Here is a 21,689-nt window from a genome sequence, read left to right on the forward strand (position 1 = left end):
AAACTCTTGAACAAGGTGGTTAGGCAGTAACTACCGTCAGGTAGGCGGGGAGTACCCCCAATGTAAACATTCCAATTTGCCTTTTGGCCCAGGTTCAGATTGAGGGGTGGCATGAGGCAGGCATAAAAATGTAATGTAAAGGACCTCAGGTTTGTAAAGTTAGGAAAAATACAATTTGTTCTGACGCGATATACAAACCATCGGTCCTTTACATTAGGAAGACTCACTGGTTGGAGGGAGGAATCTGAGTGAGTCTCTTGAACTGACTGGAGTTCTGCACACCTGGGCTGCTACTCCTGGTCGAAAAACGAGGAGTACCATACCTCTGACATATTGATCGGAGTGTAGGAACTGCAAGATCAAATGTCAGATACTGGACCTTTTCGCATGATTGAGGAAATGTAACTCATACGAAATAGGCTGGGAAGAATCTAAGAGTCGGAGGCAGCAAGGAAAACTCAAGAGAGGGTTCTCCTTATTGCCAGTCTCTCCTTCCTCCCCTTGCTAGAGGAAGGAGTGGAATTGCTTCTATGATTCTAGAAGAAAAAAAGAACGGGTGCTCGATGTGTAGTCTTACCGCACCAGACGCCAGATCCAGCAAGTATCGATTCGAGTCCTATTCTCATCTCAAAGGAGAAGAGGTAGGAGGATGAGGAAGGACGAGGAGAGGCCAGTCACTCTCGGTATCCTTCTCACTTCCAAAACCAATACCGTAGACGAGATGCTACTAGTCCTCTTGAATGAGAGGGGTAAGAAAATACAACTTGTTGAGCAGCCACCAAAGGAACAAGGAAAACAGGTTCCAAGGGCCTGTACGCAAGACCACAGGAAGAAGGCAAGAGTATGGTCTATGAGACCACATCTTGTTTCCAGACCAACAGAAACTTCTGGAAAGCAGGGAATGGACCAAGCCAATGACTTCGTGAGCTCTTGGGTTGAAAGCAGCGGTATCGTCATCACCAGCTGCCAAGAACCTCCTTCGATCGCTTCACGAAGCCAAGAGAAAAATGTGTCCTTAGACACTTCTTCCTTAGGGGAGAGAGTACTAGCGAAAACGTCGCCGACATCCAGGTTTAGGAATCTCAAGCCTTTTTAGAAAGTACCACAGCTCCCTAATAAGAGAAGGGGAACAAGGAGGACTGGAACCCGACAATAGATGCCAATGGGTTTGGAGTCCACTTACAGCATCTGAGAAGGAGTTGAGATATTGATCCCCCTTCATCTGTTGTTCCATCTTCTACGCCAAGGCTGGAGCAAGATGAGAGATAGTCCTAAGAGGGCACATCTCTGTCTGACAACTCTCGTAAGGGCGCCTGCAGAGGACGGGACAGGAACCCTAAATGAGAACAGGTTCCTAGGACAGCAAGACTGAAGAAGCTTCTCATCTGTAGCTAAATCTTGACTGAGGAGAAAAAGGCTACTTCAGATAGAAGACTAGGTCACAAGGACCTACGTTCTTCACAACTGTAACAGAGAGAAGCAACCATCGGCAAAGAAGACGAGGAAGTCCAGAGTTGAAGAGCGACTCTGACCTGAGAAGTTCTGTCAATGACACCAACCAGTTAAGATGGATCCAGTCCCTGGGACAGTGTTGCAGAGGACTTTAAGAGATATCCAGCTATATCTGTTGCCGCCTGGAGAGAGAGCCTATGCTTGCAAGGAAAGCTGGAAGGTCTCCCAGTCCTGAACACAGGGATGTACTGCCTGAAGAACCACTTCTTGTGTAGACGCTACAAGGGGTTGGGTCAAGGAGAACTCTTCTCGATGCCTCGGAAGCAGAGCTACCAGGTAGGGCGAAAGGTGAAGTTTTCCAGCATTTGTCTGTGACTCAGGGTGAGCAATGCTTGTGAACCCCTAGCAAAACACAAATACAGAGGGAAAAATATAGATATTGATTTTTCCCAAAAAGACAACATGCCTCACCATAGCGGCCCCTGGGTCTGGTACGAAGGAGCAAGAAAACTACCGAATTTGTTGTGCCGGAAGGCAACAGAAAGATAGTAGGGATCTCTCAGTCGAGCAGTCTCTTCACAAATCTTCGCGAGGATGAGAGTGAAGAGCACGTTCGTACTGATCACTCAAACCCGAGGGGAAGTTCACCTACCAATACATCCCCAGTGGGAATGTATCTGGCTAACTGAACTATCAAGTGCACTATAGAACACTCGATTACCTGCAAATGTCGACAGATGAAACAGGAGGAAAAAACGATTCCCTCTTGTTTGTCGACATATGCCACTACTGTGGTTTTGTTGTTCAATGAAACCACTGAGTGTCGCAAAACTCATCCTGAATTCTCGCAAGGCCAAAGGGCTGCCTTGAGTTCAGGATGTTGATGAGAAGATACTAATCATCTCGGTCACACACCTTCAAGACAAAGTCTTACAGGTGTGTGCCTATTCCTCGATTGGTGAATCCGGAAGTAGACAAGATGTGAGGAGAATATGCAAGCATATTCGAAGGTTCCTTCAATCAAGCATTAGCTTAACTCTTTCCTCATTCTTCAAATAGGAAAGACGGATGGAGGACTGGAAGCAGACCTCCTTCATTCTCCACCATGGGGAGGCTTCTGCAAGATGACAGGATACCAAGATGATTAGCTCTAGCTGGGCTGGCATTTCCCGTGGAAGCGGAACTTACCGACGACGCCCGCAACCTCCCCCCAACAAGTTTCTATAGTGCAGGCGGCGAAAACAACACTCAGCACAAGTAAGAAGGAAGCAGTCATGCCCTTGTACACAGGGGGGGAGCCCGAGAAAGGAAGCGAACTCTTACGCCCAATCAATATAGGGGAGCGAAGATATTACGTCCCAACTAATATCTCTGAACGTACAGGGGAACGCCTTCAGTATCTAAATAAAGGGCTACTGGAAGAGAAGCATTACCATTCGGTTATGCCCCTCTAAATACGCCCTTGGTCGTCAAGCACGAGACACAGACAGGGAAATGACGGCTTATGCAAGGTCATCGCAACTCATGGGTTTGTATTAATAAATATCAAACACGTAATATAAACACAAAAATACATCAAGATCCCACCTGGATAATAAAGAGCTTAACGACAGTCAGGCAAAGGGATCTGAAACCACGTCTGCAACGCAGGATGATGGCGAAGCAAACTGGAATTTTTACATCCGGGCAAGCGGGTATTCCCGCCTACCTGGTGGTAGTTACTGCCTAACCACCTTGCTCAAGAGTTTAACGGCCGTTTCCAGACTACACTGAAAGTAATTCCCAATGTAAAGGACCGACGGTTTGTATATCGTGTCGGAACAAAACACTCTCCTCCCTAACCTAACCTGGAATGCTGTCAATCCCAGAGATAACTGAGACATGCTTGAACTTTGTATTTTTTGGACAGATTATGTTGTGACATACATTTCCTACCTTCTTGACTTGTGCATTGCACTCTGTTTTGGTGTTCCTCCACCCTACCTTCCCAATGGGTACCAAGGATTTGTTGGATAACCTAAACTACATACAAAGAAGGATTAGCCTTAATGACAATTAACCTTTGGATGACCTTTAGCAGTTTCCTTATATTTCATTAACAGACAAATCAACGTTTAATTTGTTATTACCCTATCACACCATAACCCGAATATATAAAATCATGCAGACCTGTTATTACTAAGGATATGACCTGTCTTCCACTTCCGCACCCCACACTACGTTCCTTAACCTAAGAAAGGGAGGTGACCAGTCTAAATCCCAGTGATTCTATCAAGCTGGAAAAGGGATTCATCCTTGAGAGGGACTTGACATATGACATTTATGATGAAAACTGATTGAGGTCCAGTCTTGATGCCGATTAGAAATTGGGGTACGTGAATTAAAGAAAGTACCCTCACTATCTGCAATCCTTACACAAGGCAGTTACTGCTTAAGTGAATGGGGTACAATGGGTGTTGAAAGCTGGGAAGGGTCGGAAAACATCTGGAAACCCTAGGGTATAGCCAGTGGGGCCAGCATAAAAGTGTTTTATGTAGTTGAGAATGGTATTAGGATATATTAGCCTTGTGGGTAAGGGAAAAAAACATAAGTAAAGGTGACTGCGAGTTCCCATCGCATAATTAGGGTATCAAGATTTTACAGATCTTCAAAAAATAATGAGTGAACTTGCAAAATTTACAACCTTAAAATTCTTACCAGTGGGCTAATGCAAGGAATACTTTATCACTCGCCCCGAATTTCTTTGAGGAAAGCGTCAAATTAACCTGCATTCCACCATTGCTGATGCTGGCCAATAAAAGTAATAACATGGGTACCCTTTTCAAAAGTCGCCAAAAAGAAACAGCCCAGGCTAGTTCCACCCTATTACCAGAACAAAATGACGGAGGAAGAACGCATCCCTGAAACTACACAAAGTAACAAACAAGAGAGGGGGCCAAACGAGGGGGTCTTCGCCAGTAAACAGGGGCGATGACGAAAGCTGCGGCAGCCTGAGAAAGTCTAAGGCAGCCTGGCACAAACACGATAAGCTGTTTGGACTCATATGAAACTCATCTCTTAGCAGACAACCACTGACCTCGCCAGGCCGGAAATTCAAGCACAGGGCGACGTTCTCGATTTCTACGGAAGCAAGCACATATCGAAAGCAGATTCGAAAATGTATATTTTTGAATAATTATAACCCCGCGTGATGTGTCAACCACCACCAAGCCTTAGGGTCCAACCTGTATTTGGTGCCGCCATTTTTGTGGTAGTGCAGCCCACTCTTCTCTCCTGGGTGGAAGGATCCTACACCTTGATTTTTCGGTGGTCAGTGTCGAAGACAATTCTCGATGTTGTGCACTAAATACTTGAAGCAATAATGAAGATTAGTCACCCAACCACCGGTACACACTCTGCAGCAATGGCCTGAGTTCCGTTCATTATTATTCTGGGGCCAATGGAATGTTCCTCACGTACTTTAGACGAATGTAAACAAATGTTCGTTCACACTCTGATGCGGCATAGCAAGTGATTAATATTTTTAATAACGATACAGAAAGCATATTTGAGACTTTTTACCTTTAATTCATATTAGATAAGTATTTATACGTTTTCGAAGGATTTTATGTCTGCAATAATGGAAATACCTGAGCGTTATGATCAATGATATCAGTTGTATTATAGAATTCGAACGTTCGTTTTCACGCTGGCGTGTTCAGCCATTAGTTTTTAGCTTCAATGTAGGTAAATGAACGGAAACCTTATTCCAATAATATGCTGTATGATTTGACAATATAAGAATTTACTATAAGAAATACACTATTTAAGAATAGCGACCGTTTTATCAAATTATAAAATCTCCTGGGTTATTGTTCTGTTCTGTAATATCATACATATGATTTAAAACAATTCACAGTTTCAGTGATTAAAGGGTTAAAATGTATGATAACGGTTTCAAGTTCGTAAAATGTTAGTAATGTGTCTTCTGCTAACACGTGAAGTAAGTGGCACCTGGTGTCATTTTTACCTCTGCTAAATGAAAGAGATGTTGTTTGTTGTTTCGTCACTTAGGGAATACAAACGTGCAAATGTTTGGTTTGTTTTCGTAGCGTAAATTAGCCGTATCTATTTTGTAGGTCCAGTACGGGTCTCAAACGAATTGCTGCTGCTTGTGACATTTGAAGTGTATTTGTGTGATGTTTCTTCTTTTTCGCAATGTTGTACCTAAAAGGTTAGGTTAATGTCGAGCCAACCTTTACAAAAGTAGAAAGACGTTTAAATGAAAGAGAAAATGCTAGTTAGGAAGGTTCGTGTCATAAAAATTTTCGGGTCCTGACCAAACCAGACCTTACCGCCCTAACCTCGTTTAGGGCGCCGTGACCTGACCTAGCAGGGGACGAGGGGAGGGACTCCCTCCTCTCCTGAACCCCCAAGTGACTCAAAACATGGGAAACGTGAAAGAGGCCAAGCATCCGTTCGGAGGTACCCTAGTGTGAGGTTCTGGTCCCTTCGTTCTTCACTTTACAGGAGGCCCTTTTAGTTGCTCGTTGGACGGGTCGGTACCGATCTGAGCTAGCACCCCGCTGGCCCGCGTTCGAGTCTCCGACCGGCCAATGAAGAATTAGAGCAATTTATTTCCGGTGATAGAAATTCATTTCTTGTTGTAATGTGGTTCGGATTCCACAATAAGCTGTAGGTCCCGTTGCTAGGTAACCAGTTGGTTCTTATCCATGTAGAATAAATCTAATCTTTCGGGGCAGCTCTAGAAGTGCTGTTAATCAGCTCAGTGGTCTGGTTAAACTAAGATATCTCTTTCGAATCTTCTTAAGAAACGAAAAAATAGTCTATGGCCTATATACATATTTACATATATTTTAACACAATAAAAAGTAAAATATATGTAAATATAAAAAGTAAAATATATGTAAAGAATTGAGGATTTTTTCTGAGTTTCAAATTTGCAAAATGTACTTAGGGACATTTGATCCCCCACGGGTGAATATTAAACATGGTGAAATACGTTTGACCCCCAAGGCCCTATTTTTTTTTTATAGTACTAAACACGACGAAACAGTATAGATGAATCACTGTTCTGCCTTGTTTAGTACTATCCCTCATGTGGAATTGGAGTTCGTACCGGAAACAAACCTCTACCTTTTCTTATAGTAGTTTGGTTGCTTATTAAGAATTTACTGCACTTTTTTGTTGGTCGACTGTAATTAACCTCAGAAGTTGTACATTGGCCATCCTGGAATGCTATCACGCATATGCAGTGTTATAGGGGAGCTTTTGGTGAAAAGTTGACTTTCCTTCACCGAGGTTGACCCCTGACTAGCCTAAGTAACATGGCCTGCTAGGTTAGGTCAGGGTATGTTAGGTTAGTATAGTTCCTTTAATAATAGGTTTCCTTAGCTAATCCCTTCTTAAATATATGGCTCCCTGATGACTTGCACATGGGCGGAACCATTCCGTAACAACAACATGGTGTTCTGGTCTTTCTCTCAACGTTTCCAAAACCCTGTGATCCCAGAAGAGTCCCCAACCATGTTGGGTAGATAGGTTAATAATAATTCATCAACAATAAACTACACCACTTCCTTCATCAGCAACACTAAAAGTATAGGAAAAATCGATTGTTCCTATACGATATACAAACCATCAATCCTTTACATTAGGAATTACTTACAGCACACCTGGAAACAGCCATTGACCTTTCAAACAAATTGGTTAGGCAGTTAACTACCATCCAGTAGGCGGGAGTCCCGCCTACCCAGACGTAAATATTCCAATCTGCTTTCAGCTGTCGTGCAGTGTAGACCTGTGTTCTTCCCTCTCTGCCCTGACTGTTGTTGAGCTGTTTTTCCCGGTGGGATCATCCTTTTTTCTTGTGTGTCTGCTTATTTATGTTTTTGGAGTCTGCAAGCTTACAAAAGTAAGCCTTGTAAGCCCTCCTTCCCACAGCATGTGTGTCCTGGGGTGGGCAGGAAGATGTGTAGTAGCTTCTGTTCAAATGTTGATGTTGGTCTGCACGCCCTTTGCTCCTCTTGCAGGTAGAACTCCAAAGTTCTACCTGTACTGAGTGTTGCTCCTGGTCAGCTGAGCAGTGGGTGAAGTTTGAAGGAAGGAAACAGTACCGGGGGTAGCCTTTCAAGGCGTCGTCTGAGAGTTATACGCCCCCGCCAACTCCCTTTGTGGCTAACTCTTTGTCCTCATCACTCTCTCCTGGCAAACTTCCCCTTCTGGCTGCCTCTCCTTTGGAAGAGGACTCCCCTTCATCTAATTCACTTGCTTCATTGGGTGTGGAAGGATGGGGGGGCCGCTCTGACAATCAAGACGACCTCCTCTCGGGGTTTCTCCTGGCCCTGGGTGGCAAAATTTTCCCCCCCGGAATGAGAGGAGGCTCTCTCCATTAACCCAACTTTTTCATCTAGCATGGTGGTTGCTCTCCATGCTGCGCAGGCAACTAATGTAGATGCAGCTTGGAACTCCCTGGATCTGTCTGGCATGCCATTGTTGCAGGGTCTCTTGTCATGCCTGGTGGCCACTCCTGTGGTAACCCACTCTGCCGCTACCCCTACCACCAGCATTGTGATGATGACAGCCTTCACCAAGATGCTGGTAACCATCTCCTCTCACCTGGGGATCCAGGTGACCGCCACACTGGCATCCTAGCATGCAGCCTCTGCCTCCAGGCTTCACCGTGGCCCTGCTGTCCCAGGCCTGACCCTCAATGATGGTGACCTCCACCATGCCCCATTTGATGGTTCCTGCTCCTGGCTTCGCTGGCTCCCAGGCTTTCCTGGCTTCTCCACCTTCCACGGCTATCCTGGTGACATGGTCGCTGCTCCTGGCTTCCCTGGCTCCCAGGCTGTCCTGGCTGCTCCATCTGCCCTGGCTATCCTGGTCGCCCCAGTCGCGGCTCCTGGCTTCTCTGGCTCCCAGGCTGTCCTGGCTGCCCCAAATGCCCCTGTCTCCACTCCCGTAGAGATGTTCCTGCTGCCTGGGTCGCTCCCACTACCCTGGCCACCCCCTGCTGCTCCCTCCTGGATGGGGGACTTGACCGCCGTCCTGAAGATGACGAAGAAGAGGTCTCAGAAGGTGACATCATCTTTGTCTTCATTATTGTAGTCATCTGCTACCTCCTCCCCTTCTTCCGAGGCTTGTCGGTTGAAGAAGAAGAAGAAGGCTGCCTCTCGCCTCCCCCACAAGAAATCCTGTCCTGGGACTTCTAAGGGTCTGCCTCCCTCCACAGGGGAAGCAGTGGGATCTATTGTCAACTCTTCCCAACCTTCAGGTCAGGGAACTGAATCGCTCACCCCTGGGTCTAGCATTTCGGGAGACGCAGGCTTGCAGTCCTCGGTTTGCACACCCGTTGCCAGTCCTAAGAAGTCCTCCTCGAAGGCTGGTACTGTGTCAGGCACTCGTTCATGAGCAGCTCCGAGTACCCAGATCTCTAAGGAGACTCGGGTATCCTGAACTGGTGTTGGAGAGTCTGCTCACCGTACTGATTCGGGCACAGGACGAGAGAAAGAGCCAAGACATGCAGGTGTCTCGGCTCTGCTTGCCGGCACTTCTTCCGGTGCTAGGCCAGGTTCCCAGGCTGGTGCTTCGGTCTCTCGAGTCCGAGCATCTGGAGAGACAGAGAGGAGGTCCCCTGTACAGTCTTCTCACAAGGACGGGGAGGGGTTGCCTATCAAGCCAGTGGGCAACGTGGCAGCAATACGGAGCTGAAACCTGGGTAGTGGATGTCCTTCGGAAGGGATTTCTGCTCCTCTTTGGGTCTCGGCCACCCTCCACAAACTCTCAAGTCCATCTCCTTACCTACATTCCTTGCTCACCGAAGGATCTCGCACTCAAGCAAGAGGTGCAAGCCATGCTGAGCAAGGGCGTTGTGGAGGTTGTGTTGGATCAGTCCCCAGGCTTTTACAGCTGTCTCTTTCTCATAGAGAAAGCTTCAGGGGGCTGGAGACTGGTCATAGACATCTCTCCCCTGAACCAATTCGTTTGCCATGTGGCCTGTCTCCCGAGTGCTCAGAGTGCAGGGTGATAATAATGGTCAGACGTGTTATGTGAGTGTCCAAATTATGACCAGCAGTGACTGTCAACTTTGGGAAATAAATCAGTGGAGGAAATTTTGTCAGAATCTTTTACATTTTCAGTCCTTCCGATTTTGATGTTCATGAGGAACTGTAATTTAATTAATCAAATATAAAAATAAGTAAATAATAAGAACAAACCCTTATAGCATTTGTCGAATTTAAAGAAAAAAAAAAAAGCAAAATTTTAAAATATTTAACTTTTATTCTGAATTTTAATATACCTTTTTAGTGTGTATGTAAGGAAGCCTGAGTAAATTTGTTTATTGTATGTATGTGTTCCAGTATGAGAGCATGTGCCTATGTGCAGTTTTTAATTTCATTTTAATTTGTTCTTCATTGTACTAAATGATCTGCTGGGTTCTAGTGCTTAGCCTCAGGCCTAGACCTGGTATTTTAATCTAATCCTTCAGGCCAGCCCTATGAGAGCTGAAAGTCAGCTTAGTGGTCTGGTTAAACTACTTTAATGATAATAATAATCCTCCCCTTGCATGGACATTAGAACATGAAACAAATTGAGCTCTCTGCTAAGTTTTTCCTTTGAGTCCTGGGTAATGGGTGGGACCTTGTCACCTACACACAAACGATAGAAGCGCCACCGTGCAAATTTTTAATTTTTAATCTGCCGTAGGTTAGGAACCTATAGCTATGGAATCACTTGTTAAGACATAAAACTTTATTTTATCATAATGTCATATTTTTACAATACAATTCAGTCATATGTATATGCAGATCTTTCCATATTTAAATAATAGTTGTTAAAATAATTGTTATTTTTTTAAGCAGATTGCTTCAGTATAAAAGAATGAGTGTCTTCACATCCCAGCTGAACCCCATCACTGGAAAGATGGAATGGGAACTTCAGCCAGAAAATTATGATTTTCAGCAGGAAGTTGCGAGGTCTGCATATGCTGACATGCTCCATGATCAAGAGAGGGTTAGTATATTGCCTCATGTTGTTATACTGTAGGTCCGTTTAAAGTCAGTATGATTTTTGTAAACTTTTATTTGAAGAAAAGGTGAATCCATACTAGGGTTAATGAAAAACTCAATTTGTGTAGGATTGTAGATATATTAAACCATTCTTTCCTAGCATTGGCTTTTTAGTAAATGCAGGTGTAAAGGAAATGCATTTTAGCTGAAAGGTCATGCAACTCACTCCAGCAGATGCAGTAAGGTTATTTCATGTGTTACAGGTCTTTGTCACCATCTGCATTTATACATAGCATACTGGTAATTTTTGTTAAATCATGTCTTACTCATAATTTTAATTGTAAGCTGTGTAAGTCATGACCGATAAAGTTTCCCATGAACTGTAGATGTTTAATAATTGCTTAATGAATTAGGTATGTTAACTTATCTTTCTTCAAATTACATATTAAGGTTATGCCAATAAATGGAATTTCAGGTTTAATTCTTGACTTAGCAGATTGGCTTCTGTTAGTGGTAGAGGAACAGTTTTCTTAAGTTGAAAAGATAGTTCTTTCTCGTTGCCATTTTTAATTACAGTACCAAATAGTCCTTCCTCTTGTTATCTGTAATTACTTGAGCTTGGGTGGTCTGCTCACTTTCATTTCATCCATGCATAGTAAGGTATTAATAATGAGTGTGCATTGTTTGTGGAATTAACATTAAAGTAGAAATTTTAAAGGCCAAAATAAATTGTCAATTTTGTATAAGTAACTTACCAAGCAATTACATAGCTGTTAGTTTCAACTCGCACGGCTGCTAAAATTTTGAAATTTGCGGTAGTGCTACTCTTGATTTAGCCCCACCCACTTTCGGGGAAAGAGAGGAACAACTCAGCAAAGAGCTTCAGTTTGCGTCTGCTGGCTTAGGACTGTAAACCAGTTGTATGAGGCAGCTCATTTTGGAATTCTTTGCTCTTCTGGTTGATGATTTTTGCCCAATTGGTGAAGTATTCTTGCATTTGGTAGCCTTTTTGGCACATTTAGCCAGTGTTAGGTTGTTTATGATCGACTTTACCAATTTTTTTTACCTATTTCCACTATTGGAGACATTTTTTCATGATTTAGGCCTTTTGATAGTTGACTTGTGTATGATGTCCAACTCAAGCCCACCTATTACTGTATTGGTGGACAAGCTGAGCTGTCAAAAACAGGTTCTCCCCCACAGAATGGACCCTGGACCCTCTAGTCTGCTTAGATCTGTGGAAACTGTGGGGAAAGCCGATCTTGGGCCTATTTGCCACCTCCAGGAATCATCATCTTCCGTTGCTCTGTTTGCCAGTCCCAGATCCTCTAGCATGGGCCACAGATGCCATGCTACAAGACTGGTCGAACAAAGATCTTTATGCCTTCCCACCATTCAGCATGGTGAGAGAGGTCATAAGTTCCGGACCCACTAAGACGTTCAATGACTTTGATAGCCCCGTTTGGCCTTCGAAGGAGTGGTTCCCGCATCTTCTCGGACTTCTGGTGGATTTTCTGAGACTGCTCCCTCAAAAGCCAAGTTAACTCAGACAGCCCCACTTCAGGAGGTTCCATCGCGGATTGTCCACTCTGGCCCTGACAGGATGCAGACTGTCAGGAAGCTCATTTGAGCAAAAGGCTTTTCAAGATCGGCTGCAGAGGCTATTGCTAGATGTAGACGTCAATCCTGTAGCAAAGTCTACCAAGTCAAGTGGACGGTCTTCTGTGCTTGTGCAGAAGACATGACATCTCGTCTTTTCAGACAGCTAAAGCGGAGATAACAGATTTTCTGCTGTATTTAAGGTCCTCTAGAGGTTTGTCCTCCTCTACTGTTAAGGCTATAGGGCCATGTTGGGCTCTGTTTTTCGACATAGAGGAATAGATCTATCCTCAAACCAGGATCTGTCTGAGAGGAATAGATCTATCCTCAAACCAGGATCTGTCTGACCTCATTAAGTTGTTCGACACAGCCAAGCAGGATGTGGTTCTCAGATGGCTGTCTAGTCCCTGTTTTGAACCTCTTCGTCCAATTTCACCAAGAGATCTCGCCAGGGAGACCTTTTTTCTTGTGGCTTTGGCAACTTCTAAGCGTGTTGATGAACTACATGCAATTGACAAGAGGATTGGTTTCTCCCAAGGGGATGCCATCTGTTCTTTTACCCTTGGATTTTAGCCAAGAATGTGACCCTGTCTAAACCCTGGCCTCATTCGTTTATTATTAAGAATCTGATGGAGATTTTGGGACCAGATGAGGAAGAGAGAGTTCTTTGTCCTGTGTCCAACCCATTACTTGCAGAAAGTAGAAACGGTGTATGAAAATTGCAGTATCCTGGGTCCTTGTCAGTGGCAGGCATGGTTTTGGAGGAAGAAGCTTAGGAATCATCCCTGCCATCCTTTTTTCTCTTCGCCTTGACATACAGTGTCAAGTGCTAGGGGAGCCTTGGGGGTACAGTACTGTGTACCTGGAGTGCCCACCAGTTTTTTAGCAGGTGGGTAGTGGTTTTTAATTATGTGGTGTAGGTGACAGCATTGTTTTCTTTGGTTGTTTTTATTTGTGGCACTATGCCAGGGTAGGGGCAACACTGGACACTTTGCCAGCCATCGGAAATGTCCTCCGCTGCAAAGTTCCCACTAAAGTAGTAGGTGCTTCGCCGCTATACCGCCACGCCACTACAGGATAAGAGGAGCACCATCCAGAGACAGTATCTTCCTGCAGTAGCTCTCTTACTAGGTAAAGAACAACTAGCATTGTATCAATACCAGCAATTTTTTCTATTCTCAAATTCATTACCATTACTGATGTTTTAGAGTAGATATGTCCATGCCTCCCACCTCCTGTCAGTGTGGGATTCCGCTATGTAATTACTTGGTAAGTTATTTATATAAAAATTACATTTTTATGCTAAAATAAAATTTTATATATACTTACCAAGTAATTACATGATCGGAGCCCTCCCTCCTCCCCTCGCATGGACAGAAGGGCACAAACAAACTGACTCGTTTTGCTGAGTTGTTCCTCTCTCCCCGAAAGTTGATGGGGCTAGTCACCTACCCAAATCGAAAATAGTGCTACCGTAAATATCTAAATTTTAGCTGCCATGCGAGTTGAAACTAATAGCTATGTAATTACTTGGTAAGTATACTGTATATAAAAATTTATCTTATTATAAAAATGTCATATTTGTAGGCTGCTTGTTATAGTATTGTGAATAATACTTCAAATAAATATTTGTGTTGCCGTTTCTTTTCCAGCCGTTTATATGCTATGTCTTAAGCCTTTCCACATTTCTTCCAACAGAATGATAAATATTATGAAGGACTGAGACGTTCAATAGCGGATTTACGGCGACGAGGACAGGAAGTTCACGTTTTAGACATAGGAACTGGAACTGGTCTTTTGTCCATGATGGCTGTGTCTTGTGGAGCAGACACTGTGACTGCTTGTGAAGTAATACTTGTATTTTTATCATGTATATGTGTAGATTTTTCAGTCATAGAGAATTATATTTTGTAAATGACTTAGGTTTAAAGTTGCATGTTTTTATACCTTGTATGGTCTTTTTTGCATTCATGTGACAGTAAATATAAACCTTTGTTTTACAAAGTTTAACATGCTAACCATTAGCAACAACACCATGGTATTGCCATGGTTAACAAAAGGTCGTAGAGTCCTTTCATCTGCTCTATAGCAGTGCAAGTACACAAGCAGACAGAAGGACATTCAGTGCAATGGCCAACCAGACATCCCAAGCAAGATGGATGTAACTACATTGTTTATTTGCAAACCAAGCCTTTTTGAATCAAGGATATTACATTCCTTTAATTCGAAATGCCCAGAAGTCTGATGATTGAACATCTCTCTTGTTCAATAGATCAGAGGTATGGTCTCCTTGTTTTGCTCTTTCATGACCAGGAAGAGAGTACCCAGGTGAGCCGAACTACCAGTCAGTTCAGAGATTTACTCAGAGTCCTCCCTCCAAAAGTAAGTCTCCCATATGTAAAGACTGAGGATTTGTATTCGTGTAGGAACAGATAACAAATTTTTAAAGTAATTTGTGTTTTTCCTAACATACAAACCTGAGGTCTTTACATTAAGGGTCCACCTCTTACCACCCCTCATTTTCTTACCTGGGCCAAAAGGTAAACTGCTAGGAACTGGATGAATACTGACTTGGTGGACGGTGCTTCCACCCCTACCATTGATAACTGTTACCATATCCTCCTTGCAAAAGTTTAACGGCCGGATTTCCAGCTCGTTGAAAGTTAATCCCATGTGTAAGGACCTCAGGTTTGTATGTTAGGAAATACAAATTACTTTAAAAATTTGTCATGTTATGTTACTGTGGGAGTCTTCATATCATCTGAATTTTTTCATTGCTTTTAATATAATATATATGAAATGATCTCTGTTATGTTGATACCCTAGCATTAATCAACTTTGGTATTCCCTGTTTTTTAATATAATTTTTTTTTTCTTTAATAGGCCTTTTACCCAATGGCTGAATGTGCGAGAAAGGGAATCATTGCGAATGGGTTTGCTGGTAAGGTAAGCTAGTAAACTTAAAATAAATATCTACACAATATTACTGTATTCCACAAAATTGAACTGATTTGTTTGATCATATGTAGATTGAATTATTACTTGGCACCTTGAATGCTGTATTGTATTTGAGAAAAGATGTCTAATGGATTCCTGGCTGTATTCTGATAGGAAAATAAAAGTGTTAAAAAGCTCTTAAAACTCATGACAGTTCCGTCAGTATATTACACTTGCAGAGGTTTAGTTCTTATACCAGAACTGGTATGTTTTCTTGCTGTATACTTGTCATGAGTGCCCCCTGTTCCCAACCCTTGGGCAAGGTTGGGGGGCATAGCAATCCATTGCAGGGACTGTATGCTCTTTTACACCTACTCTCTCTCTGCTGTGGATTCAACCGAACATTGGGACCTATAACTCTTACTCCTCCTGTACATTTTCCCCTTCCCTCCTTCCCCTTTCATTGATGACCTTTGCATGGTATTGGATTACAGAATTCACTGCTTTTATAACTTAGATGGAGGGTGGATGTGGATGGCTTGCTTCTCCACCCGTAAAACTGGAGTACTGTACTTGACATGATCGAGCGAGGCGAAGCTTTTATGTCAAAACTTTCCCCCAGTGCTGGGTCTCATTTCAATGGACTGAAGTCGTATGGTGTAGTATATCCAGGTGAGGATCCCAGAGCAGTCGCCACTTTAAGTGACGTTGCTCCTCTCTCTGTTAGGCCTTAGGCCTCCATGGTGAGAGGGATCCCATCCTGGACAAAATTTATATTTTTCGTTGTATGGTGACCAAACCAAACCTCCCTACGACCGACTTTTGGCATGTCAATGGACTGTCCCCAGGAAAGCTCAGTTAATCAAAAACAAGTTGGTATTAAAACTTGAATGCCATATAAACCACCCAAAAAAAAGTAAATATCATCATGATCCAACCTTGACTCACTTCAGTTCCTCACTGGAAGTGGAAGTTGGTCAAGGTTTCTAACCTTGGAAATGTACCAAAAAATTTCAGCACCAAAGTTTGAAAATTATTTATTTATTAAGCAGACATTCTACAACAGAAGTGTCATTCAGACAGATAAAAGAAAGTATGTGGCTTATGGAAGCCATAACAAAAAGTCAGTCTGAAGATTATTTGTCAATAAAAAATTTAGATAACGTGAATATAAAAATGAAAAACATAATACCATGAACAGCATTCAGGATACCATTGTACTTTCTGAGAATAATAATGAGCCAATCGAAAAGAATATACTATTAGACTTGCTTAAAAAGAGATATCTAAGGGTACAGGATTGTGAACTGTATGTTGTACCATGTAAACAGATGAATAAGCAAATAAAAATTGCAAAAATAAAATTTGAAGGTCAAGACCTACCTCAAAAAATAAAGATTTTAGGCCAAACCAGAGAAATAAGACCAAATGTCCCAAAGCCACTACAGTGTGGAAAATTGTGGTGACAAATGTGGGCATGCAAAGAAATATTGTAGAAATGAACCTGTGTGTGTGTATTGTGGATCTGACGAACATGACACACAATGGAATTGCAGTGAACTAAAGTGTATAAACTGTGGGCAAGACCATCATGCATGGCCCAAAAAATGTGTGATGCATGCCTCCACCATGCCCATTGAAAAGATCAAATGTAAATATCCCCATTAATGATTATGTAGCACATGAAAATAGGTATTATAAATAAATGGCAAAATATATGGAATGAAGAACCTGAAAATAATAAATTAAAACAAATAAAACTTGGTGTTAGAAAATGGAGCTCATCATACCAGAGAGACAAACCCAAGTAATTATGACATGTCTCCGAATAGGCCATACTTGTCTGACGTGTGGACACTTAATGGGCAGCCCACATAACCCTGCTCCCGAATGCTTAGAGTGCAAAATGATAATAACTATTAAACGTGTTTCATGTGAATGTCCAAAATATAACCAACAGCAGTTGTCATTTCGGAAACAGATTGATCAGTGAAATTCTGTCAGAATCTGCTTTTTCAATTGTTCCAAATTTAATACTCATGAGGAGTTGCAAGTTAATTAATAAAATATAAAAAATAATTTGTGAAAATACAAAAACCCAGGGGTCATTTGATAGATAATACGAATTATAAAAATCTTAACTTCTTCGGTTTTTATTGTTAGTTTTTGTATTGTGTAGATGGAAATGTGAGTAAATATATTTAATGTGTGCTTGTGTTTCAGAGTAGAAGCATATGCCTTTTTGCATATTTATTTTTAAAATTTCATTTTCACTTATCATTTAGTCCCAGCGCTTAACCTGTGGCCTAGACCTGGTACTGCATTTCATTTTAATCCTTTGTGCCAGCCCTATGAGAGCCGATAATCAGCCGATAATTGCCATGAGTGGGTGTGTTGCTATGTGGATCTTTAAGTACATGCTATTGCCTTTGTGAATGGTATCTTCCATAAATCTCCACTCATCTTCCGCCTCCCATCTCAGTTTTATTCAAATAGGTTGGGTATTCCAACTCTTCTGGTGCCCACATAAGCCCAGCTGACCCTTTTTTCAGATTGTGGGAAGGACATGTCTAAGACATGACCTTGCACACCGGGCATGCGTGTATAAGAAACACAGCCAATATCATACACTTTTCAGTGGACACTATCATCCATAATCATGTCACGTCACATGTATCATTCCTACTGGGAGCAATACAATGTCAGCTTTCCAGCTGTATCCATCGGAACTGTGTCCGTAACTTGTATGTAGAATTATGTACCATTTTCCATTCTCAAACAAACACAGTTGAATGTATGTTGATCTCTATTTTGTTCACCTCGTGTCAGGCACTACATTTCCGCTCGCAAGAGCTGTTGACATGTCTGTTTGTTGTCTTGAATAAATTAGTAAGTTTGTAGACGCAGCCTCTTACTCACGCCTTCGCTACAGTATAATGTCAGTTAACCTTCCGATCTGACTGCTAATATTCGTAAGGATTTTAGGTGCTCACTAGTTTAATTTTCATAACATGACTCATGTACGTAGAGCTTGCACATCGCATTAGAGATATGTAAAATCATACTTTCCTGTGCAATTTCAGTCTTATTTGATTTCCAAATCTTATTCAGCCAGATTGCTTAATTTGTCTTTTAGTCTTTCCAACTCAAAATAACCTCCGTTGACCATAGTTGTAGCTAATTTTGTTCTTACAAAAATACAAACCATTGCCCTTTATGTAGAAGTATCCTTCAGCACAAGGTGCAGGTGATCATTGAACTTGGTAACAAATTATTTAACGGGTGGCAATGATGAATACCCCTCCTACTGTGCTCCTGTCGACTGCTAAGCTAAACTTTTGTTTTGCTTGAGTGGATTTTATTTGGGATGATCTTACCTACTTTTAAAGATAGCTTATATCTCTGTGCTGATAGGCAAGTCGGCATTCAAACGAAAGAAAAAGATCAAATGGATGACTGGTCTCCACCAGATGTGTTTCGAATGTTTTAATCTTGTCAGAATTCTCCATGCTGCCACTGTGTATAGGTGCTAAAGAAGTTAGTGAGGAGAAAGGAATGGAAAAGAAAGGAAAGATGAGAATTGGAAATTGGAAGTTATGATTCTGTGTACTGTATACAAGAGACCAAATGGAAGGGGAAAAGTGCAAGAAAGCTTGGAGAAGGATATAAAATTTACTACATGGGAAGATACAAGGAGAAATGGGGTAGGAATTATTCTCTATCCAGATCTGCAAGAGAATGTCACATAGGTTCAGCGTATCAGTGACAGGCTCATGGGCTTAAAATTTGTGAAAGACAAGAGAGTATGGCATATCTTCACAGCGTATGCCCCTCAACAAGGGTATAGTGAAGAGGAGAAGGAGGAATTCAGAGGGGAAATTAGATGTATATATGGAAAGAGTTCCAAGAAGTGAACTATTAGTGTTATTTGGGGACATGAATGCCCATGTAGGTGAGAGTTCTGATGGCTTGGAAGGAATACATGGAGGAAGAGGTTTTGGAATGAAGATACCAGGAAGGTAATAGATTGTAGGAATTAGCAGAAGGTATGAATCTTGTAGTCTTGAATTCACAGTTTGAGAAAATGAGAAGTCATCTGGTAATATACAGAAGTGGACCAAATGAAACACAGATTGATTATGTTTTGGTTAGGAAGGAAGACAAGAAAATCATTATGGATTGTAAGGTTATTCCAAATGAATCTGTTGTAGCTCAACATAAACTGGTAGTGGCAGATTTTAGGTTGAAAGCAATAAGGAAAAGAAAAGCCCCAGCCAGGAATAGGAGGATCAAAACTTGGAAGCTGAAGGGGGAGAAGGCAAGAGAGTTCAGAAGTAAAGTGGAAAGAGCCAGAGAAGAGAGATATGTTAGTGGAATGTCAGAATCACCTGAAGAGATATGGGATGATATGAAAAGGATTGTGGTTCCAGCAGCAGCAGTGTGTGGGAGGACAAGTGGTAAGCTGCAACAGAAAAGAGAAACATGGTGGTGGAATCAAGAGGTTCAAACAGCTGTGAAGGAAAAGAGTATAGCCAGAAGAGGGTGAGAAGAATATAGCAACTATCATGTATAGACGGACAAAGGGGAAACAGAGAAAGGTTGCAATTGCATAGGGGGAAGCCATGAGAGAGTGGTATGAGATGATGGGAACACCAGAGGGAGAAAAGATAACCTGCAGAATTGCAGAAACGAGAAGAAAAGACAGGCAGGATGTACGAGAGGTAGGAATTATTAAAGATGAAAATGGAAATATCTTAATTGAGGAAGAAGAGGTCAAGAAAAGATGGAAAGAATCTTTTTCACAACTATCAAACACGAGTGTGAAGAACTGAAAATGTTCCTCCAGTAGAAGGACCAATAGCAAACATTAGAGAGAGTGAAGGCGAGAATGCTATAAAGGAAAAGTAAACAAATCTGCATGAAAGTCAGAGGTAACAATAGAAATGATTTAAGCATTGGGTAAATCTAGCCAAAGAGTGGGTGTACACACTATTGGAAAAGATCTGGGATGTAGAGGAAATGCCAAGGGACTGGAACGACAGTTGGATGATTAAAATGTATAAACAAAAAGGAGATGTGTTAAACTTTGGGGACAACAAAGGAATAAAGCTTTTGGAGCATGTGTTCAAGGTACTATAAAGAATAGTAGAAGGAAGGTTAAGAGAGTTGAAAGATGTACATGAGCAGCGGTTTAGGTGTTTGAAAGGAACGAGCACAGTGGATGCTATTTTTATAGTAAGACAAGTCCAAGAGAAGTATTTAGAGGGAAACAGGAAAGTTTACATGTGTTTTGTGGATCTTGAAAAGGCATATGACATGGTACCAAGAAGACTAGTTTATTGGTGTTTGAGAAAGAGAGGAGTACCAGAGAAGTTGGTAAGGTTAGTGAAGATGATGTATGAGGGGGCAAGAACCAGTGTACAGACAAAATATTGGGAGACTGAGGCATTCCTTGTGGAGGTTGACCTCCATCAGGAATCAACTCTTAAGTCCATTCTTGTTCCTCGTCATTATAGACACTTTGACATCAGAGCTAAGGAACAGTGAAGAACTATGGGAACTGATGTTTGCTGATGATTTAGTCATGATAGCAGACAGAAAAAGAACTGCAAGAAATGAAAAACATGTAGTTTACCAAACTACATATTGCGTACAAGAGAAAAAGAAAGGGGTTGCTTTTTTTTCAAGTGCAATTATGGAGTTTATTTTATTACAGATATGGGAAAACAAGGTAGATAATTTTTTTTGCATAGTGTTCAGTTTAAAGTGTGTTGGTTGTTATTTGTAAGTATATTTAGCGTTAACAGCTGCAAATGAAAAACGTTAGCCTACCGAACTATGTATATGTCGATTATGATAGCAGTAGGGGGGTTGCATTTATGTTTGTAAGTGTATTTATGGGGTTTATTTTATTACAGATATGGGAAAATAAGGTAGATAATTGCTTTTTGCATAAAGTTTTCAGTTGAAAGTGTGATGGTTTTTGTTTATAAGAATATTGAATGTTTACCATTATAGGTATTCGGTATAGACAATGTTAGGTGAGGAAGGGTAGAGAGTTGTCCTTGCACACCCTTAGATTATTTTACTCATCATTTTCTGGATTTTGAAATTATTTGATGAGCCTTTGGCTCTATAAATCTGGACAATTGAGGGATTACTGTATGTCATTGGAACAACTATTATCATCATTATTCAAAAGGTGAACACTATTCATATGGCACAAACTTACTGGGACCATTGACTTGAAATTCAAGCTTCCAAAGAATATGGTGTCCATTAGGAGGTGGTAAAGGGAAATACTGTGGATCCTCACTAGATTGCGGATCAGCAGTTGCGCCTTCAGTTAATCACAGGTTTTTCTTTGGAACTTATCTCCAAATATATCACGGAAAATTCACTAATTCACAAATTTTTTTGTAGAGCAATTTTCACTAAGTACTGTATTTTCATTTTATTTTCATGACTAAATACATTTTTTATGATAAAAAATTATTTACTAATTTCAAATAATATTAATGTAAACAAAGCAAAATATCTGTAAAATCACAAAACAGCTTACCAGTGCACATAACACCTCAGTCCAACCTCTCTCTCTCTCTCTCTCTCTCTCTCTCTCTCTCTCTCTCTCTCTCTCTCTCTCTCTCTCTCTCTCTCTCTCAGTACTGTATACATATCCTTTAATGAAAA

General features: G+C 41.7%; 2 protein-coding genes across 15 annotated transcripts in view; one reads left to right on the forward strand and one right to left on the reverse strand.

Annotated features, from left to right (window-relative positions):
- Uev1A (Ubiquitin-conjugating enzyme variant 1A) overlaps positions 1-4,931 on the reverse strand; it is a 29,649-nt gene extending 24,718 nt beyond the window's left edge. The window contains exon 1 of the mRNA XM_067102428.1: positions 4,677-4,931. Within this exon, the coding sequence (XP_066958529.1) occupies positions 4,677-4,695 (19 nt within the window). The 5' untranslated portion in view covers positions 4,696-4,931. The remainder of the gene's footprint in view (positions 1-4,676) is intronic.
- A 414-nt stretch (positions 4,932-5,345) lies between these two features.
- The window catches only part of Art7 (arginine methyltransferase 7), a 59,383-nt gene continuing 43,039 nt past the window's right edge, over positions 5,346-21,689 (forward strand). For 2 of the 14 annotated variants that reach the window (XM_067102417.1, XM_067102422.1), the window contains exons 1-4: positions 5,346-5,434; positions 10,317-10,467; positions 13,761-13,910; positions 14,946-15,008. In XM_067102417.1, coding sequence (XP_066958518.1) covers positions 10,336-10,467; positions 13,761-13,910; positions 14,946-15,008 — 345 coding nt within the window. In that variant the 5' untranslated portion in view covers positions 5,346-5,434; positions 10,317-10,335. Of the gene's footprint in view, positions 5,741-5,760; positions 5,927-10,313; positions 10,468-13,760; positions 13,911-14,945; positions 15,009-21,689 lie in introns of those variants that run through there. The other 12 variants (XM_067102418.1, XM_067102424.1, XM_067102425.1 and 9 more) reach the window with 11 other exon arrangements.

Source organism: Macrobrachium rosenbergii, chromosome 59 (genome assembly GCF_040412425.1).
Source record: "Macrobrachium rosenbergii isolate ZJJX-2024 chromosome 59, ASM4041242v1, whole genome shotgun sequence".
In the NCBI taxonomy this organism is placed as follows: Eukaryota; Metazoa; Arthropoda; class Malacostraca; order Decapoda; family Palaemonidae; genus Macrobrachium; species Macrobrachium rosenbergii.